The following is a 17,681-nucleotide window of genomic DNA, read 5'->3' on the forward strand; positions in this document are numbered from 1 at the left end:
GGTTTCACGGGCTGTGTTTGTGACTGGGTCATGCGGGTTTCACGGGCTGTGTTTGTGACTGGGTCATGCGGGTTTCACGGGCTGTGTTTGTGACTTCTTTCTTAGGACAAGGTGTCTCAACTGGAAATGGAATTGGAAGAAGAAAGAAACAACTCGGATCTGTTGTCGGAGAGGATCTCTCGGAGCCGGGAACAGGTATCGTACTATAGTTGAACGATCAATGGATTGTCCTGAATGAAAAAGGAAGTGTGAAGGGATAAGTGAGGATTCAGCCAGAGGAGGAAGACAGTTCATGCCCCATGGAAAATGTTGGACAATGAGTAGTCTTCACCTTAATGAGCCTCTGGGAGGGAGGTGTGGTAAATAACAAAAAGCATAAAGTGGAAGTTTCCAGAGCGGTCATGGGTAACAAACTATTAACCATGATAAGCAAAATGCTTTCAGGGCCGAGGCTGTAAGTGTTGTTGATTCAACAAGCAACTGTGTAAATTTTGGTAGCCAGAACTATGTTACATGCAACGGAAAGTAAATCGTATGATGCTGTCTTTTCCTTTAAGAACTTACAAGCTGACTAGCCATACATACACCTATGAAAGAGTCACAATACAGTAACAGTACCTTCCAAGTGTATGCGTTTTGTGGTTTGAAAGGAGTTCCACTTAACATTTGATCCTTACAACGATGCTGTGAGATAGTCAGGGACGTTGTCCTCACACTGTAGATGATGGAGCTAATTTTCTAGACTACACTCAGTATCACCCCAAACTTTTAGATTTTGTTTCCGTTTTTTAATTAAGAAAAGGTTCTGAGCAGTTAAAGGTTCTGCCCCAAATGCTTGACAGATAAAATATGGAAACATTCTGAGACAAGAATTCAGAACACTGAGGGGAGTTCTGAAGAGACTGGGTTTGTATTCACTAATCCCAGCCCTTTACTGATGTGGGACCTGGGGATCGTGTAGAAACTTCTGGCAGTGTGAACCTTCAGGGGCCACTTCCTCAGTTGTGTGTGTAATGTCTGCAGATGGCTGTGGAGGAGGCATCTACAGAGACATTGAGAAAGTGCTTCCCTCCTTTTCCATAGTAATCACTCATCCCTGGACTAGACCAGTTGTCTTGATGACGGTCATGTTGACTTTAAATGATTGAAGTATGACCATCGTTGGACACTTCTTATTTAAAGAATGGAAACAAAACTTAAAAATCTTGGGATGATGCTGAGTGTAGTTTAGGAAATCATCTGTATCAAGGATTAAAATGAAAACGTGAAATAAAAGTAATTTGGGCAGCAGCTTCCCAATCCAAAGGGACACCTTTGTCTGGTCTTGCTTCTGCTTATACACACCCAGCTTTCCACCATCTCAGGGGTCCAAGAACTGGAGGTTCCAGTTGGTACGGTTAACGCCGTTGTGCACTGGTAGCAGCTGGTGAATGTTAAAGATGAATCACTGGCCGCCTTTTCCATCAGCCATAGTTTCCCCGTGGACAGGTTCTTTTCAGAAAAGTAAGATACTTACGCTGCTTTGCTCCTGAGAGTGAAGGAAACTCAACCCTCGGCTCCATCCTTCTTCATCGCTTGCATGTTCCAGAGCTGTGCTGATGGCTTTCCTCTGGAGAGGCTGCAGCCTGTGCATCCTGAGCTGCAGAAGTTTAGAGAAGGACCTTCGTGAAAGCCAAGAGCCCAGATAGAGATCCTAACGTTTACAGCTGGGCCCTAATAGATTCTTATGAGGTCTGCCTTTTCTGACTTGACTCACGGGTATAAAAGCTGTTTTGTTAGGACTGCCTGCCAGTTTCACTGAGTAGCCAAATCGCCATGGACATTTCAGGATCTGCTAAGCTTTCGTGATGACAGAAGAGGTGACTGTGACTTAGTTGTGCTGACGCTTCCTGTGAATCATGCAAGGAGGGAGGGTGGGGACGTAAGCCATCCTGTCAGTAATGGGGCAGTAACAACAGCCTTCCAGTCCATGTTTCAGACCAAAACCAAAACACAGGAGAAGGTGGTTGTCTTCTCGGCTCTGCTGTGGCGCAGCACTAAGGGAACTGGGATAGCTGGTCCCAGAATTGCTCCGGGCTCCTTCTCTTTCCTCTCAACTGAGCACTTCGATCATGGGGAGTAGAACTGTTCTCTGTGATGTGGTCAAGGTCGAAGATACTTCCACTGAGCTAAGCCCTTGAAGTAAGCCCGGGGGAAATTAAGGGAACCGACTTACTCTCCTGGAAAGAAAGAGCCCTGGACTGCCAGTTCTGGTGCTGGTTCCCACACCAGCTCCTCACAGCTCCAGGAAAAGTCCAGCCTCTCTGGGTCCGGTCTCTAAAATCTATAAACATGACAGTATTGGCCGGGGAGATTTCTACATTCTGACATTGAAATGCTGTGAGGAGATTTTATAAAACCGGAAGCGTCAGATTCGTCCCTTCATTTTCCCCATCCTCTCCCTGTGTCTGAGTTATACACTTAAAAAGATGAGCTTCACTGATGTTGATAGCCTCGTTCCACCTGTTAGCTCTATTTTGCTATTCTGTTCCCTTTTTTCTCACTGTATTTTCTGAGGTAGGGAGGGTAGAGCCTAGTGTTTGTTATAAGTGGAAGAATTGAGCATCTCGTTCAAATTGACAGGGGAATTGGTAAAAAACAGTAGCAAAAACAAAAGAAAACTAGAAAGCCCCGAGATTAAATGACGTCTCCTGAGTGAGCCTCCAGGACCGCTCTTCTGGCATTTGCTGCCTGCCTTAGTCATTTAGGGCTGCTATAACAGAAATATCACCAGCGGGTGGCTTTGACAAAGAGAAATTTATTCTCTCACAGTCTAGGAGGCTAGAAGTCCAGATTCAGGGTGTCAGCTCCAGGGCAAGGCCTTCTGTTTCTGTCGGCTCTAGGGGAAGGTCCTTGTCATCAGTCTTCCCCTGGTCTAGGAGCTTCTCAGCGCAGGGACCCTGGGTCCAAAGGACGTGCTCTGCTCCCGGCTCTGCTTTCTTGTTGGCATGAGGTCCCCCTGTTTCTCTGCTTGCTTCTCTCTTTCTTATCTCAAAAGAGATTGACTTAAGACACAACCTAATCCTGTAGACTGAGTCCTGCCTCATTAACATAACTGCCTCTAATCCTGCCTCATTACCATCATAAAGGTAGGATTTAGAATACACAGGATAATCACATCAGATCACAAAATGGTGGACAGTCACACAGTACTGGGAATCGTGGCCTAGCCAAGTTGACACACATTTTTGGAGGGCACAATTCAATCCACGACACTGCCTCCTGATCTGTGAGGGAGGGTAGAAAAATGGGTTGACCAGATACCCGCCTCACAGAAAGGCATTTGATTCTCATTCACAGTTGACATTAATATGAGACTTACTTCCTGCCTTTAAAATGAAGGCAGCCCCCTGCTCCAAGGGGAGGTCCCTGGGTGTAGACAGACGGGCCTGCTTCTGAAGCTGTTTCAGTCCAGCTGGGTTAACCTCTAGGGTCATATGCTTGCTGCTTTCCTGCCAGAATCAGCAGGAAATGGGAAACCTCCAAACCTCCCTCATCAAATGCTAACCTTGTGATACCCCCTTAGGAAGGGACTTCTCAAGAACAGGAAGTAGTGCCCATCTGTTACCTTTAACACGGACGCCCCTGGCCAGCTGTGACTAGGCACTATGAAGACAAAGGGCGGGAAATGGCATTTTTTAGATTTTGCTCTTTTTTAAAATTAAAGAAAGGAGAGATTTATACCTCTGTACTTAAACTCTGGGTTCTCACTAATCCTCTTCTGAATCTCTGCTTCCCCTAAACATCTCCCGGTCTTTTTTCTAGTCTTAGGGAGAGGGCTTCACTGAAAAAGTCAGGAAAACGAACCAAACCAAACCGGTTTTCCAGCAATGTTAGCGAACGACAGATCCTTCTGGCAGACTCGGTTCATCTCCCCAGACTCTCACCTAATGGAGAGGCGTGAGGCCCAGAGCCACCTGGTCGTCTGGCCAGAGTCACCTGGCCAGTTAGTTGCAGACCTGGCCTTCGGTCTCGACACCCAAGACAGTGTTTCATGCGCGAATGCTTGGAAAACATGATGAATGCCTCCGAAGTGCAGAGCAAAACGTGAGAACTGAGTCATGCCCCCAACTGGGTGGAGAACTAATAACGAAAAGGAGGACATACTCATACTAAACGCCAGGTGAAAGAGTCAGGCAGCAGATGAGGGAAAGAGCGTCATAGCAAGGGTGATACGGAAGAGTTCTTAGAGAAGGGTGGACCTGGAGCCGTCTTTGAAGACAGAGTGCGAGTTAGACAAACTAAGAGGAGTGGCAATGGAATTCTAAATAGAATGAATGGCGTGAGCAGGGCTTGGGAGGTATGGATATATGCAGCATTTTGAGGAGTAATGGAGGACTAGTGTGGTTGACCGGGTTTCTGTTCGCATAAGGGAATACGGGAGATAAGTTTGGAGAGCTGGGTTCAGGGTTTTGAGTCGATGCTATCCTGAAGGCCGTTGTGGAAGGCTGTTGAGCAGAACAGTGGATTGTGCACCATGACAGATGAACGTGGCGAGAGGGTATAGTAAGAACTGGAAGGGTATAAGGACTGGAGGACAGGAGAAGCAATTGCTGAGATCAAATAGTCCATCTTTCCATGCCCCAGGTTCCTTCTCTTTCTCGTGCTTACATTCGACACTAATAAATGGCAGCCACATTGTGTGTAAGCTCTCGGCCTTTCTGACCTTTCTTTTCCATACGTGCTCAGGAGATCATTATTCAGGCTGATAGATTCAGGGAACCCTAATTGAGAGAAAAGTTTTGCAAACCTTTTGGATGCTTGGATTTTGTTTTTAGATGTGGCTAATACAAGGAAGAAGGGATGGATCTGGATTTGATAAAATGGTGTCTTCTTTAATAAACCAGAGATGAGCAGTATTTTTTATCTCACCCAAGTATGATTTCACCTTATACAGAAAGGTTTGACTTACAAATTGAAGGAAAAGTCCATAATAGTGGCTATTTGACTGCCTTTTGGTCTATTTAAATCCAGAGAAATCCTTTTTGCATCTCTTTCTCCAAAAGTCATATTTCCATTGTGACAATTACCATCCTTGCTGAAGACTCTGAGTGCCGGGTGCTGTGCCACCAGCTGGGATGCATCTTCTATTTTCACCTGGAACCTCTGATGTGGATCCTCATTTTACAGGGACAGTCATGTGACTGCCTGGCTCACACAGCTTGTAAGAGGTGGAACCATGATTTGACCCCGAAGCCGCCTCCTCCCACCCGTCCCCATCATCCCTGCATTAGACTACGGAACGGTCTTAAAGACCCCCAAGATGCACTTGGACCTCTAATCCCCAAGTTGAAAATAATGTCATGGTGCCTCTTAATATGCATGAGGATTTAAGGCCAGTTGACTCTCTCCTGACTCTCCCCCTGAGTGCAGGAGGCTAATAATGAAAGAAGGGCCAGCTTGATGAGTTGTGAGTGTGTCCAGCAGGCTGGTATTCGGGCCCCTGGGCGTTGCCCTGTTGCTGGTGGCTGAGTGCAGGCAGTTAACAGTAGAGCTGGGCTTAAGAGGAGAGGCATTCTCTTGGCCACGGAGGCCAAGATGGCCCAGCCCAGTGGAACGATGATGCATACAGCCCCGGCAGCTGGCAGGCAGGAGGAAAAATACCAACTCGAGAGCTTTGGGTGGCTTCGCAGTCTTTCCAGGGGCTGAACAAGGCTGCCATGTTGCCTTGGCAACTGCAGGACAAATCCCTGTGGATAAAGTTGCTGGCTCCTGCAGTCCCTTTCTGGGAGCTTCTCCCCAGTGGCTGGCTCACTCCTACTGCTCAGTCAGCAGCTGGGTGCAGCCCATCAGTGAGACTGAGTCCCCTTTGCAGTCAGCGAGGGAAGGTCAAGTGAGCTTTCTGCTGTCTTTACCTTCTTTTTGAGCTTTCTTCTTTTTTTTTTTTTTTTTTCAAATTAAAATGATCCTAGTTTCAGAACTGCCTCTTATTTTGTCAGCTCCTCAGAAAATCTAGCGTGTACAGTTGGTTAAGAATAATTTTCCTTTCTCGTGATTGAGAATCCTTTTTAGTGCCAGCCAGCAGTGGAAGCTCACCCATCCCTTTACAAACCGATGGGAAACACAGTGACGGGATTAAATGTTGTTAGCAATCATGAATATCTCTGCCTTGTCATTAACCCAGTGGCAGCTGCTGCTGATCCTGAGTGCCGGCCCCAGGCCACAGGGGCTCCTGACATAAAACCCCCTGGAATCCGATGCTGTTATTTCCCATCAACATGCTCAGGGTTTAGCATTCTCTAAACCCAGCTGTGATGGACTGTTGCCTTCAGCTTCTGTTCTGTTTGTGAGGTGACTGGCAAGTTTTTGTTTGGCTATTTAATATAGTTGGAGGGTAAACCGCATGTAAAGCGCGGAGCTTACGTGAAGAAATGTTTTCCCAGCCTGAGGTTTACTTCCCTAGCCCACTGAGGAAGGCTGGTCGCGTCATGCCGGAGGATTTTTTTTTCCTTTTTGCTGCCGTGGACTCTGGGTAAGAAGACTCCGAGCAGGGGTATTCCTGAGTCATTGGGTCCAGTCCTGGGGACCAGTGCATTGAGGAGCATAGCTGATATCAGCTACACGGAGAACATTCCTGGGTTTACAGTGAAGCCGTCCTTTGAAAAAATTTTAACTAGTATTTTTAATTTTATTGTGGTGAAAATATACACAGCAAAACATACTCCAATTCTCTGTGTACAATTTGGTGACATTGATTACGTTCTTCAAGTTGGGTAACCATTCTCACTTTTTCCGGATCATTGCAACACCATTAATATAAACTCATTGCCTCCTAAGCAAAAAATCCGCCTCTCCCCTTCCACCCTGGCAAACCCCTGTTAGTTTTTGGTTTCTGTATATTTGATGCATTTGAATTATGGTGTTGGCGAAGAATACTGAATATACCGTGGACTGCCAGGAGAACAGCTGAATCTGTCTTGGAAGAAGTACAGCCACAGTGCTCCTTAGAAGCCAGGATGGTGAGACTTTGGACATGTTATCAGGAGGGACCGGTCCCTGCAGAAGGACATCATGCTTAGCAAAATAGAGGGTCAGCAAAAAGGAGGAAGGACCCTCAAGGAGATGGATTGACGCAGTGACTACAACAGTGGGCTCAAACACAGCAACAATTGTGAGGATGGTGCAGGACCGGGTAGCGTGTTTCATTCTGTTGTACGTGGGGTCACTGAGTCGGAACCGCCTCGACGGCATCTAACAACAACAACAATATATTTGCTCATTTCACATATGTGAGATCATAGAGCATTTGTCCTTTGGCCACTGACTTCTTTTGCTTGGCATGATGTTGTCGAGGTTCACCCATGTTGTGGCGTGCGCCAGGACTGCCTGCCTCTTCATGGCTGCGTAATATTCCCTTGTATGTGTGTACCGTGTTTTGTTTATCCATTCATCTGTTGATGGACATTTCGGTCGTTTCTACCTTTTGGCTGTTGGGAAAGTGATGCAGCGAATATTGTCGTATACGTTTCTGTTTGCGATTCTGCCTTGGGATTGTGGGGTCATATGGTAGTTCTGTGTTCAGCTTTTTGAGGAACCACCAAACTTTTCCACAGTGGCTGTACCATATATATTGCCACCAGCTGTGGATGAGGGTTCCCGTCAGCCGTCCTTCTGGGAAGTGTGTTGGTGGGTGGGCCACAGAGTGTTCCCTGTCTAAGGCTCTGCTTGGTAGATTTATTTTAGAGCTTAGTGTTAGTCAAAGATTACCTTTTGTTTTTTAAAGAACTAAGACTTTCGGCATTTGTTATATAATGAGAAGTAGGAAGTCCGTCTGGTTTGCCTCTTGCCTTGGTTTCTGAAAGGCTCCAGGAAAGTTTGCTGCCTGGTCACAGGGATAGTTAAGCTTTATGATTACAGAGTGACTCCTTCCTGTTCGGCTCTCTGATTCATTTTGCATTTCTGTTTTAATAGCCATTTTTTTGAGAGGAGGTGTTGTGGAACAAATAATCACTGTTTCTCTTTCTCGAGTCACCCTTTGCCTGGGGCTCTCGGGGAGCTCTGGAAGCAGCGGGGACACTCGGGGATGCGGCCTTCCTGAGTGCCCGTCTGTGCAGGGGGACGGTCCCTGGCGGGTCCAGACTTTCCAGCTGGTGGCACCAAGGGAGCAGAGTTGGGCTGGTGGCTGCTGCCTGAAGTTGCAGGATTTGTGCTGAACTTGGGCCCAGCGCCGTGCCACTGTTTGGCAATCCTTGGATCCGTCCACGGTGCGTGCACTGCCTCACTCCCTGTAGACGTGTCTTTCTTTTGGGCTCCTAAGTCCCTGCCAGAACATCGTCCTCCTGATAGGACTTCTCCTTCATTGAGAGAGTTGGGTCCTCCAGGTTTGGCAGAGAGACAGTGGGGAGGGGGAAAGGAGAGATGATTTTCAGTCAGAAAAATCCCAAAGCTGCTTCCACCTCTGACCTGAGGCACGTTTCCTCTCACCTGGAAGAATCGGAGTGATAACTTCCGCCTCAGAGAGTTAGTAGGCTCAGAAATGGACGCTCACAGTTGCTCGGTGCCTGGCGTCAGGGCCCCTCTTTCTCTGTGTTCCCTTCTCCTTCCCCAGCCCGGAGCACAGCTGCACGAGCCACCACTTGACCCACTGAAGGTAGATGCTGGACATCCGCAGCGAGACCCCTGCTGCTCCGCTGGCCCTTCTCACAGCTGCTGAACTTCTAAATGTCTTTCTCCTGGAGCCTCCAGTTCTCCCTATCCCCTCACTTTTGGGAAAATTATCTCCCATCTCTACTCTCTCCCTCTGAGCTGTGGGAGCCTGTCCACCCCCAAGCCCTTGGGTATTTTCTCTCCCAGGCTCACGCTGACCCCAGTGCCTCTGCCTGCATCCTGCCACTCCGCTCTGCTGAAGGCCCGGTCTCCTATTATACTCCTTATTGCCCATCGTCTCTAACTTTTCCCTCCTCTGTGACTTCTTATCCCTGGCCTATTAATAGGTGCAGGTGGCGTAGTCGTTCAGTGCTATGGCTGCTAACCAAAAGGTTGGCAGTTCGAATCTACCAGCTGCTCTTTGGAAACTCTGTGGGCAGTTCTGCTCTGTCCTGCGGGGTCACCGTGAGTCGGAATCAACTCGACGGCAGTGGGTTTGGTTTTTTGGTTCTTTCACCTCTCCAGCTGTCTGGTGATGGCCCCCGTCTTTCTGGATGGCCCTCCATTTGATGGTGCGTTTCCTGCCTTGCCCCATTCTCCTTAGGTCTCAGTTCAGTGTTCCCTTTCCCTGGAGGCCTCAGTGACCCTCCCGTCTGGGCTATAACCATTCCCATGGGCCCTGCCCCAGCACCCCGTCCTTCCTCACCATAGTGACACTGACCACACGCATGCACAGTTGTTCCCTTGCCCCTACTGGGCTGTAATGAGGGCAGGGTCTGTGGCAGAGTTGATGATACAGGTGGATGAACAAACCCACCCCATCCTGCCAAGGCCACCTATCCTCCAGCACAGACACACTCACTCTCACCTGGATAAAGTGGGTCATTTTGGGGGGCACTCCTACAGGTCTGGAGAGATAGGGTAAGGGCCTCTGGCTTCCTCAGAAGAAGCCCCACACAGTACCCCAAAAGGCAGAAGAGGCACCCGGGTATGCTTTCACTGTTTCATAGGCTAGCTCCAAGGGCCCTTAGAGGCCGTCTCATTGCTTGCTTTAGAAACGAGGAGACTGCACCCCCGAAGTGAGATGGCCAAGGTCAAGTGCAAGGTCACAGCAGAGCCAGGAAGAGCACGCAGGCCACTCCGCTTGTCTGGTTAATCGCTTCCCGTCTCAGTGAATGTTTAACCACATCCCACGTCAAGTCCCGACCTCTGCCCTCGGGCTGTGAACAGAACCATTTCCCGCAGGAGGCACGTCCGCTGGTCCCGTGGCTCGGCATGCTGGCGACCTCCACGCGTGGGATGTCCTCTGCGAGCTGGGAAACCGCGGATGGAGTGGGCTGTGAGCCCGCATTCATTACCCGTGGACTCCGTGTTCGTACAGCAGTTACAGAAATTGTTGCGGTGCCCTCTCTGTGACATGTGATTCAAGAGGGCTTTGGGGCCGAACCCGGTGATGGGAGCGGTGGCCGCAGGCGGCGTTTTATGTGCTCTACCTCCTGAACCTGCACCTTGCTGGCATGTTTTCCTGCAAAACACAAAGATGCCCTGAGGAGACTGGCGCCCAGGTCTTGGTTTTGACCTTGTAGGTGTATTTGAACCGTACGTCTGTTGGGAGCCTTTTCACTTAGCTGGCCCAGAGAGACGGGCAGGTGGAGCGGTGGGCAGTGAAACGGGCTTAGCCTGAGTCTCGCTGGTTACTTGTTATAGTTGCTGGGGCCTCGGTTTCCTCTGCTGTAGAATTCTGAACCTCTGATTTAGAAGCCAGCCAGTCAGAAGTGCAGAGCAGGAGCATTTTCTTTGACCACACAGGCAGCCCCCGCCGACGAGCAGAGTCCCAGCTTCCCACTGTGGTGTCCTGGCCCTTCCCGTTCCTCCAGCATCTTTATCACCCCCTGCTGCCCGCTTTGGACCAGCCCCGCGACACTGTTCATCCCAGCACATACCGTGGTCAGTGACCCGGACACTGGGAGACGGAGAACAAATCTAAGCGTGCACAGTGTGGTGTTCTTACTCCTGCGACCCCTGTTACGCTCTCCAGGGAACGGGAGGGAGTGTGGGAGCTCACCTTTAGTAACTACGCTGCTGGTACAGGTGGTCAGAAGTCAAGCTGAGGGTTGAGACTGGCAAATGCTCTCCAGGCCATGACAAACTGGAGCCCTGGTGGCGCAGTGGTTAAGAGCACAGCTGTTACCCAAAAGTTCGGCAGTTTATATCCACCATCTGCTCCTTGGAAACCCTGTGGGGCAGTTCTGCTCTGTCCTATAGGGTCGCTATGAGTCAGAATCAACTCAATGGCAATGAGTGTTCTTTTTTTTTTTTTTTAATGTGGCTTAAAACAACAGAAACATTGTCTCACGGTTCTGGAGGCCAGACTCTGTATTCAGGGTGTCAGCAGGGCCATGCTGTCTCCAGAGGCTCTCGGGAAAGACCCTTCTGGCCTCTCCCAGCTTCTGATGGCCCTGGGTGTTCCTGGGCACGTGGTGGCATCGCTCCCGTCTCTGCCTCTGTCCTCACATGGCGTCTTCCCTGTGTGTCTGTGTCTCTGGGTCACTTCTCTTTTTATAAGGACAGCAGCCATATTGGATTAGGGACCACCACACTCCAGTATCATCTCATGGTAACTAGTAGCATCCTCAAAGACCCCATTTCCAAACAAGGTCACATTCATAGGTACCGGGGTTAGGACTTCAACATCTTTTTGGGGGACACAATTTGATGCATATCACCCTGGTTTCCAGGGACTTTGTGTTGAACCTGTTACTCATGTTGGACCCTGGAGTTTGTATCTACCTCATCCTTAAGAAGGAAAAAGCCAAACCAGACCCATTGCCACTGAGTTGATTCTGACTCAGAGCACCCCTACAGGACAGAGTAGGACTGCCCCATAGGGTTTCCAAGGAGCAGTTGGTGGGTTCGAACTGCCGACCCTTTGGTTAGCAGCTGAGCTCTTAACCATGGAGCCACCAGGGAGGAGAAGGTGATTTTATTTAATGGCTCGTACGCTTGTTCTTTTGGCTTCTTCAGGCTGCCCTCTGCTGGGCAGCAGCAGAAGTCAGCTCGGGGGACAGGGCTGGGGCCTCCGCTTCTGTTGTGGATTGAACTATGTCCTCCAAAAATATGTGTTGTAATTCCTAACCTCTATGCCCGTGGTTATAATTCCACTTGGGAATGGTTGTCTTTGTTATGTTAGTGAGACAGGATTAGTGTGGAGTGTGTCTTGAGTCAATCTCTTTTGAAATATAAAAGAGATTAAACAAGCAAGCTAGGAAGCAGAAATGGAGGAAGAGATGCCAAGCCACATGAAGATCGCCCAGGAGCAGAAGCTCAGAAGAGACGAGGACCTTCCTCCAGGGCCGGCAGAGAGAGAAAGCCTTCCCCTAGAGCCGGCTCCCTGAATTTGAATTCCTAGCCTTTTAACTGTGAGAGAATAAACTTCTGATTGTTATAGCCATCCACCTGTAGTTTTTCTGTTACAGCAGCACTAGATGACTAAGACAGCTTCTGATACTCATACAGGGAGTCAGGAAAGGAGATGCTGACAGACAGGTGGTGGAATTTCTTTGCTGATGCTACTCAGCCAGGCTCATTTTCTATTAACATAGAAGGGTCCAATCCAATTGCCATCGAGTCAGTTCCGACTTACGGGGGCCCCATATGTGTCAGAGTAGAACAGTACTCCATAGGATTTTCAATGGCTAACTTTTCAGCAGCTTGCCAGGCCTTTCTTGCCAGGACTTGAACCTCCAACCTTTCAGATAGCAGCTGAGTGCGTTAACCAGTAGGGACCCCTAACCATCAGTGATGTGTAGGTTTCCTGGAGCTTCCTGGTTATGTTACTGACTACTGTTTCCAGCTTAAGAAGGGAGAAATCTGGCAGCGTCTGAGATATGCAGACTTTGGAGGCCCTTTCTAAAGTTTGAATTTGCAACGTAGCAGTTAGAAGCTCGAGGGAATACTAGTTCCCTCTATTACTAGTTGTGTAGATCTTGGGCAAGTTGAGTAACTAACTTACCCTGGTTTTCCTGGAGCCTTCTCAGTCTTGGCATTGAAAATCCCATGTCCTGAGAACATTCTCAGCCCTGGGCAAACTTGGATGGTGGTCACCGTACAAGTAATTAACTTCTCCAAGACTTAGTGTCCCTCAGCAAAAATAACATTACCTACTTTGTAGGGTTCTTCTGGGGATGTAATGGGATAGCTCACACGTGTGCTAAGCAGGGTTAGCTGTGACTGTTACAGTCATTTGTATCATTACCTTGCAATCTTCGAGAAGCCAGGAATATCTGAGAAACAATCCAGCACTAGGAGGAGATGCTGCCAGAGGCCCTGTAGGTCGGCCCCCTTCTTTTTTTTTTTTTATTGTTGTACTTTAAGTGAAAGTTTACAATTCAAGTTAGTCTCTCATATAAAAATTTATACATATATGGTTATGTGACCCTGGTTGCTGTCCTTATACTGTGACAGCACACTCCTCCTTTCCACCCCGGATTTCCCGTGTCCATTCAACCAGCTCCTCACCCTCTCTGCCTTCTCATCTCGCCTCTGGACAGAAGCTGCCCATTTAGTCTCATGGGAGACGGGGAACAAATCTAAGCCTGCACAATGAGGTGTTCTTATTCCTGAGACCCCTGTTTACTTGAGCTAAGAAGCACACTTCACGAGTATCATTTTATGTCCCATAGTCCAGTCTAATCTTTGTCTGAAGAGTTGGCCTAAGGAGTGGTTTTAATTCTGGACGGACAGAGAGTCTGGGGGTCATGCTTTCTGGGGTTCCTCCAGTCTCAGACCATTAAGTCTGGTCTTTTTACTAGAATTTGAGTTCTGTACCCCACTTTTCTCCTGCTCCCTCAGGGACTCTCTGTTGTGTTCCCTGTCAGGTTGGCCCCCTTCTTGAAGAGGCGTTGACTTGGTTGTTGGACTTCAGTTCAGCACAAAGGATAGATGACCCCTGAACTTTTTGCTCTGCCTGTGTTGTAGATTGAGCAGATGAGGAACGAACTACTTCAGGAGAGAACCGTGAGGCAAGACTTGGAATGCGACAAGATTTCCCTGGAGAGACAGGTGAGGGCACCTGGCCCATGAGTTCCTCACCCCCTCCTGTGGTTTCGGACTGGGACCCTCAGGTGCTCCCGCCTTTACTTAGCCCCCGAGAGCTCTGAGGGTAACTCGCCTGAGAGGCAGAGGTGTGTCTAAGGCCTTTCTAGACTGGCTTTTCCCAGTAATATTAAATCTTCTTAGAAGTCTGGCATCTGAGGAGCAGGACCATTGTAGATGTGTTCTAGCTCCTGAACTGGGATAAATTCTAATGTAAAGGAAATGAAAAAGAAACCAGTGATGTAACATCAAACACGTGAGTTGCTAAGAAGCTTAATTGAATAATTTCTTGTTCATATTATTCGTGTAACTTCTTCACTGAATAAGGTTGGTAAAGGGCCTATTTCTCCTACCCCCACCCCAGTGGGTTTATAAAAGGACACCAACCCCAAGCCTGTTTGTCTGACATCCAGTAGATGTATTTGGAGTTCAGGGACATCCAAAGATTTCATTCAGGCTTGCAGGGGAATGTAATATAATAACTTCTTCAGCACTAGGACTGGAGCTCAAGGTCTTCCCTGAAAACATCCTTGGATGCCCCTGGGTCCCCGGGCCATGCATCCAGGTGTGGAAAACAGCTTCTTGAGGCACCGCCCAAACACCTGCCTGCACCTGTGTTCAGCCCTGCTCAGCACAGAGAGCGAGGCGGAGACACAGCCCCTCACAGTCTCCCTGTAATTCCAGAACAAGGACTTGAAGAGTCGGATCATCCACCTGGAAGGTTCCTACAGGTCCAGCAAAGAGGGGCTGGTGGTGCAGATGGAGGCCAGGATCGCTGAGCTGGAGGACCGTCTGGAGAGCGAGGAGAGGTGAGCCCAGGCCACCTGTGGTGCCGAGGCCCTGGCAGCTAGGGGTGACAGTGGGCACCACCCAGGGATAGAATCACATCACAGAGTGTCTTTGGTTCAGTATCTCGTCCGATTCTCGGGAGTCCATGCAGCAAGCACAGCCTTGCTATGATTGTTTCCATTTTACAGATGAGAAAACTGAGGCCTAGCCAAGTAAGTGATTTGAGCAAGGCTGAACACTGGTGTAACTGGCCCCCCACTCCTGAGTCCACAGCTTTTTCACTGTGCTTGCCGCTCCCCTAGGTAGCACTGGCTGCCGCAGGCTACTCAACTGGCGCTTAGTGCCCTCTGGTGACATCTTGCTGGAGAGGGGCGGGGACTGACTCTGCCCCAGTGGCCACGTGTGTTCAGACAGAGTCCAAGTGGCCAGCTGTTAGACATGGAGCACGCCCGCCCCCGGTGAGTGGGAGGGATGTGGGACCAGATGGCCACCTTCCTTTCCAACACGATTCTCTGCAAAACAAAAACAAAAGCAAAAGCAAAAAGCACCAACCCCATTGCTGTCGAGACAATTCTGACTTGTGGTGATCCTACAGGACAGAGTAGAACTGCCTCACAGGGTTCCCAAGGCTATAATCTTTACAGAGTTAAGCACTCAACTGCTAACTGAAAGGTCAGTGCTTCAAAACCACCAGCAGCTCCCCGGGAGAAGGATGGGGCAATCTGCTTCTGCAAAGACGTACAGCCTTGGAAACCCTGTGGGGTCACTATGAGTCGGAACTGACTTGATAGCGACGGGTTAATCTTCACAGAAGCAGGCTGCCACACCTTTCTCCCAGGAGTGGCTGGTGGGTTCAAACTGTTGCTCTTTTGGTTAGCAGCTGAGTACTTTAACCCCTGCGCCACCAGGGGTCTTTCGATTCTCTGCAGCTAGCTCTCACGGCCTGAGGGCCAGCGCTGGGTGGAGCTTAACCAGCCTCAGTTCTTCCCAATGGCCCCTCACCTACGAGGCGTGTGAGTGTGTGTGTGTGAGTGTGTGTGTGTGTGAGTGTGTGTGTGTGAGTGTGTGTGTGTGTCTGTGCGTGCATGTGAGCGTGTGTGTGTGTGTGCGCGCGCATGCGTGTGTGTGCATGCATGTGAGTGTGTGTGTGCACACGTGTGCCTGTAACACTTTATCTGTTTTCAGTAGAACCTAGGGGCTGGCCTGGAGCAGCCTGGAGCTCACTCACAGTGTTCACAGTCCAGCAGGCTCCGGCCTTCTCGTAAAGCACAGCTGGGGGCTGGAAGAAGTCAGAGCACCTCCAGTGGCAGCCCAGTGACCTGGGCAGGTGGCCCCCTTCTCGGGACCCACTTCCTCCGTGTCTAGCCAGCAGCCTTCTCCTCCTCCATGCTTGTGTGTGTCCCTGACCCTAAGCCTGAGGCTCCTGGGCACCCTGGCCGAGCTTCACCTCCTCCCGGCCTGGGCCTGGTCCGCCTGTGGGCTGGGAATGAGAGGGTCCTTGCTTCTGCTTCCCCTGCCTTTCCAGGGACCGGGCCAACCTTCAGCTGAGCAACCGAAGGCTGGAGCGGAAAGTGAAGGAGCTGGTGATGCAGGTGGACGACGAGCACCTGTCACTGACAGATCAGAAGGACCAGGTGAGGGGCCCGCTGCAGGTTCCTTCTAAGCTGAGATTTTGTCTGTCCCGGGGGACATGAGGGGGGAAAGGCCCCATCTGGCAGCACTGGAGTCATGGCGGGCTGATGCCTCTCTTTCTTCTCAACCCAGTTACATCAGGGAATGGAGGAGGCTTCCTGGCCTGTTTTAGTAAACTTCAAATGCTGAACTTGGCTTTTGAACAGTACATTGTCTGTCTTAGAGTCCCATCTCCACTTCTCCCATGACACTGGTTGCCCCTTTGCCCATAGTTTGGTTGCCTGGAGAGGGTGGCTGGGCCACTGCGACAGTTCCCCATTCCGCTGAGCTGGACTGTGGCCCAGCACCTAGCTGCCCTCTGTCCCACTGCAGCTGAGCTTACGCTTGAAGGCAATGAAGCGACAGGTGGAGGAGGCTGAGGAGGAGATCGACAGACTGGAAAGTTCTAAAAAGAAGCTGCAGCGGGAGCTGGAGGAGCAGCTGGATGTGAATGAGCAGCTGCAGGGACAGCTCAACTCCATGAAGAAGGACTTAAGGTGGGCGAATGCAGTGGCCCTCAGGGCTGACAGTCCCCCTGATGTCCGAGGAGAGCGGTCCTCTCAGGCCCTCTCACCTCTGTTGGCTCGAGCCGGTCCCTCCTTATTGCCTTTTGAAGTCATCCAGCTCTAGAGATGGGGGGGGGCTGTGGCCCCATGTGCTCAGCAGGGTCTCACATGTGCCGTCCCCGTACCAGTGACCCATGTCAGCAGGACAGGTGTTATCCCTGTGGTACATAAGGGGAAATTGAGACTCAGAGCAGATAAGACTACTCACAGCATCACAGAGGGGCACCTCCCGGCCCAGCACTTGTATCACCTGCTCTTACCTGACGCAGGTAGGAGTAAGGTGACGTGTTGGTTTATCTCTTCGTGAGGACCAGGTGAGGCCGGGCCTGGTTTCAGGAGAGAGCTGCTCTCCCAGGTTCTCCTGCCACAGTCCTGCGGAGGGGGTGGGTGAAGGGTTGGGTAGACTGTTTTCTCTGCCCCAGGTCACTGCCCAGGTGTCGGGGTGAAGTGGTGAGATTGGCTTCATGCTCATTCATAGAGCTGAGGCTTCCGTATAGGCTGGCTGGGGTCTGGGGCGCTGCACTGGCTTTCCTGCCTTCGGCCAACTGCACAGGTAGTTGTCTTATAAATCGACAGAAGGCTTCGGCCGATCGAGGACCTTGGAAAACAGAGTCTCTGTTTGGGGAATCTGACCCCAGGGATGGCTCTAGGGTAAGATGAGTGAGCTCTCAGCCTTGGGCGCAGAATATAAGAGATGCCAAAGCCTCAGTCATCAAGACAGATAATACTTCAGTGCAGTGTTAAAAAGCTAATATGATTGCAAACAACCCACGATGAACAAAATATCAACAATTTAAATAAAGGCAAGATAAGTAACAGCCGCGCTGGGGCCTGAGGCAAAAGGAAAACTTGGTGATACTGGCCCTGTCCTGTCCCACCTGGCCCTGTCCTGTCCCTTCTGGCCCTGTCCTGTCCCGCCTGGCCCTGTCCTGTCCC

At 50.0% G+C, this 17,681-nt stretch overlaps 1 protein-coding gene across 3 annotated transcripts in view; it reads left to right on the forward strand.

The window, feature by feature from the left end:
- The window catches only part of CGNL1 (cingulin like 1), a 180,538-nt gene that overhangs the window by 159,890 nt on the left and 2,967 nt on the right, over positions 1-17,681 (forward strand). For all 3 annotated transcript variants that reach the window (XM_023729667.1, XM_023729668.1, XM_023729669.1), the window contains 5 exons: positions 106-195; positions 13,603-13,686; positions 14,404-14,528; positions 16,034-16,142; positions 16,513-16,676. In XM_023729667.1, coding sequence (XP_023585435.1) covers positions 106-195; positions 13,603-13,686; positions 14,404-14,528; positions 16,034-16,142; positions 16,513-16,676 — 572 coding nt within the window. The remainder of the gene's footprint in view (positions 1-105; positions 196-13,602; positions 13,687-14,403; positions 14,529-16,033; positions 16,143-16,512; positions 16,677-17,681) is intronic.

The sequence above is a fragment of the Trichechus manatus genome, unplaced genomic scaffold, assembly GCF_000243295.1.
Source record: "Trichechus manatus latirostris isolate Lorelei unplaced genomic scaffold, TriManLat1.0 scaffold00030, whole genome shotgun sequence".
NCBI classification, from domain to species: domain Eukaryota; kingdom Metazoa; phylum Chordata; class Mammalia; order Sirenia; family Trichechidae; genus Trichechus; species Trichechus manatus.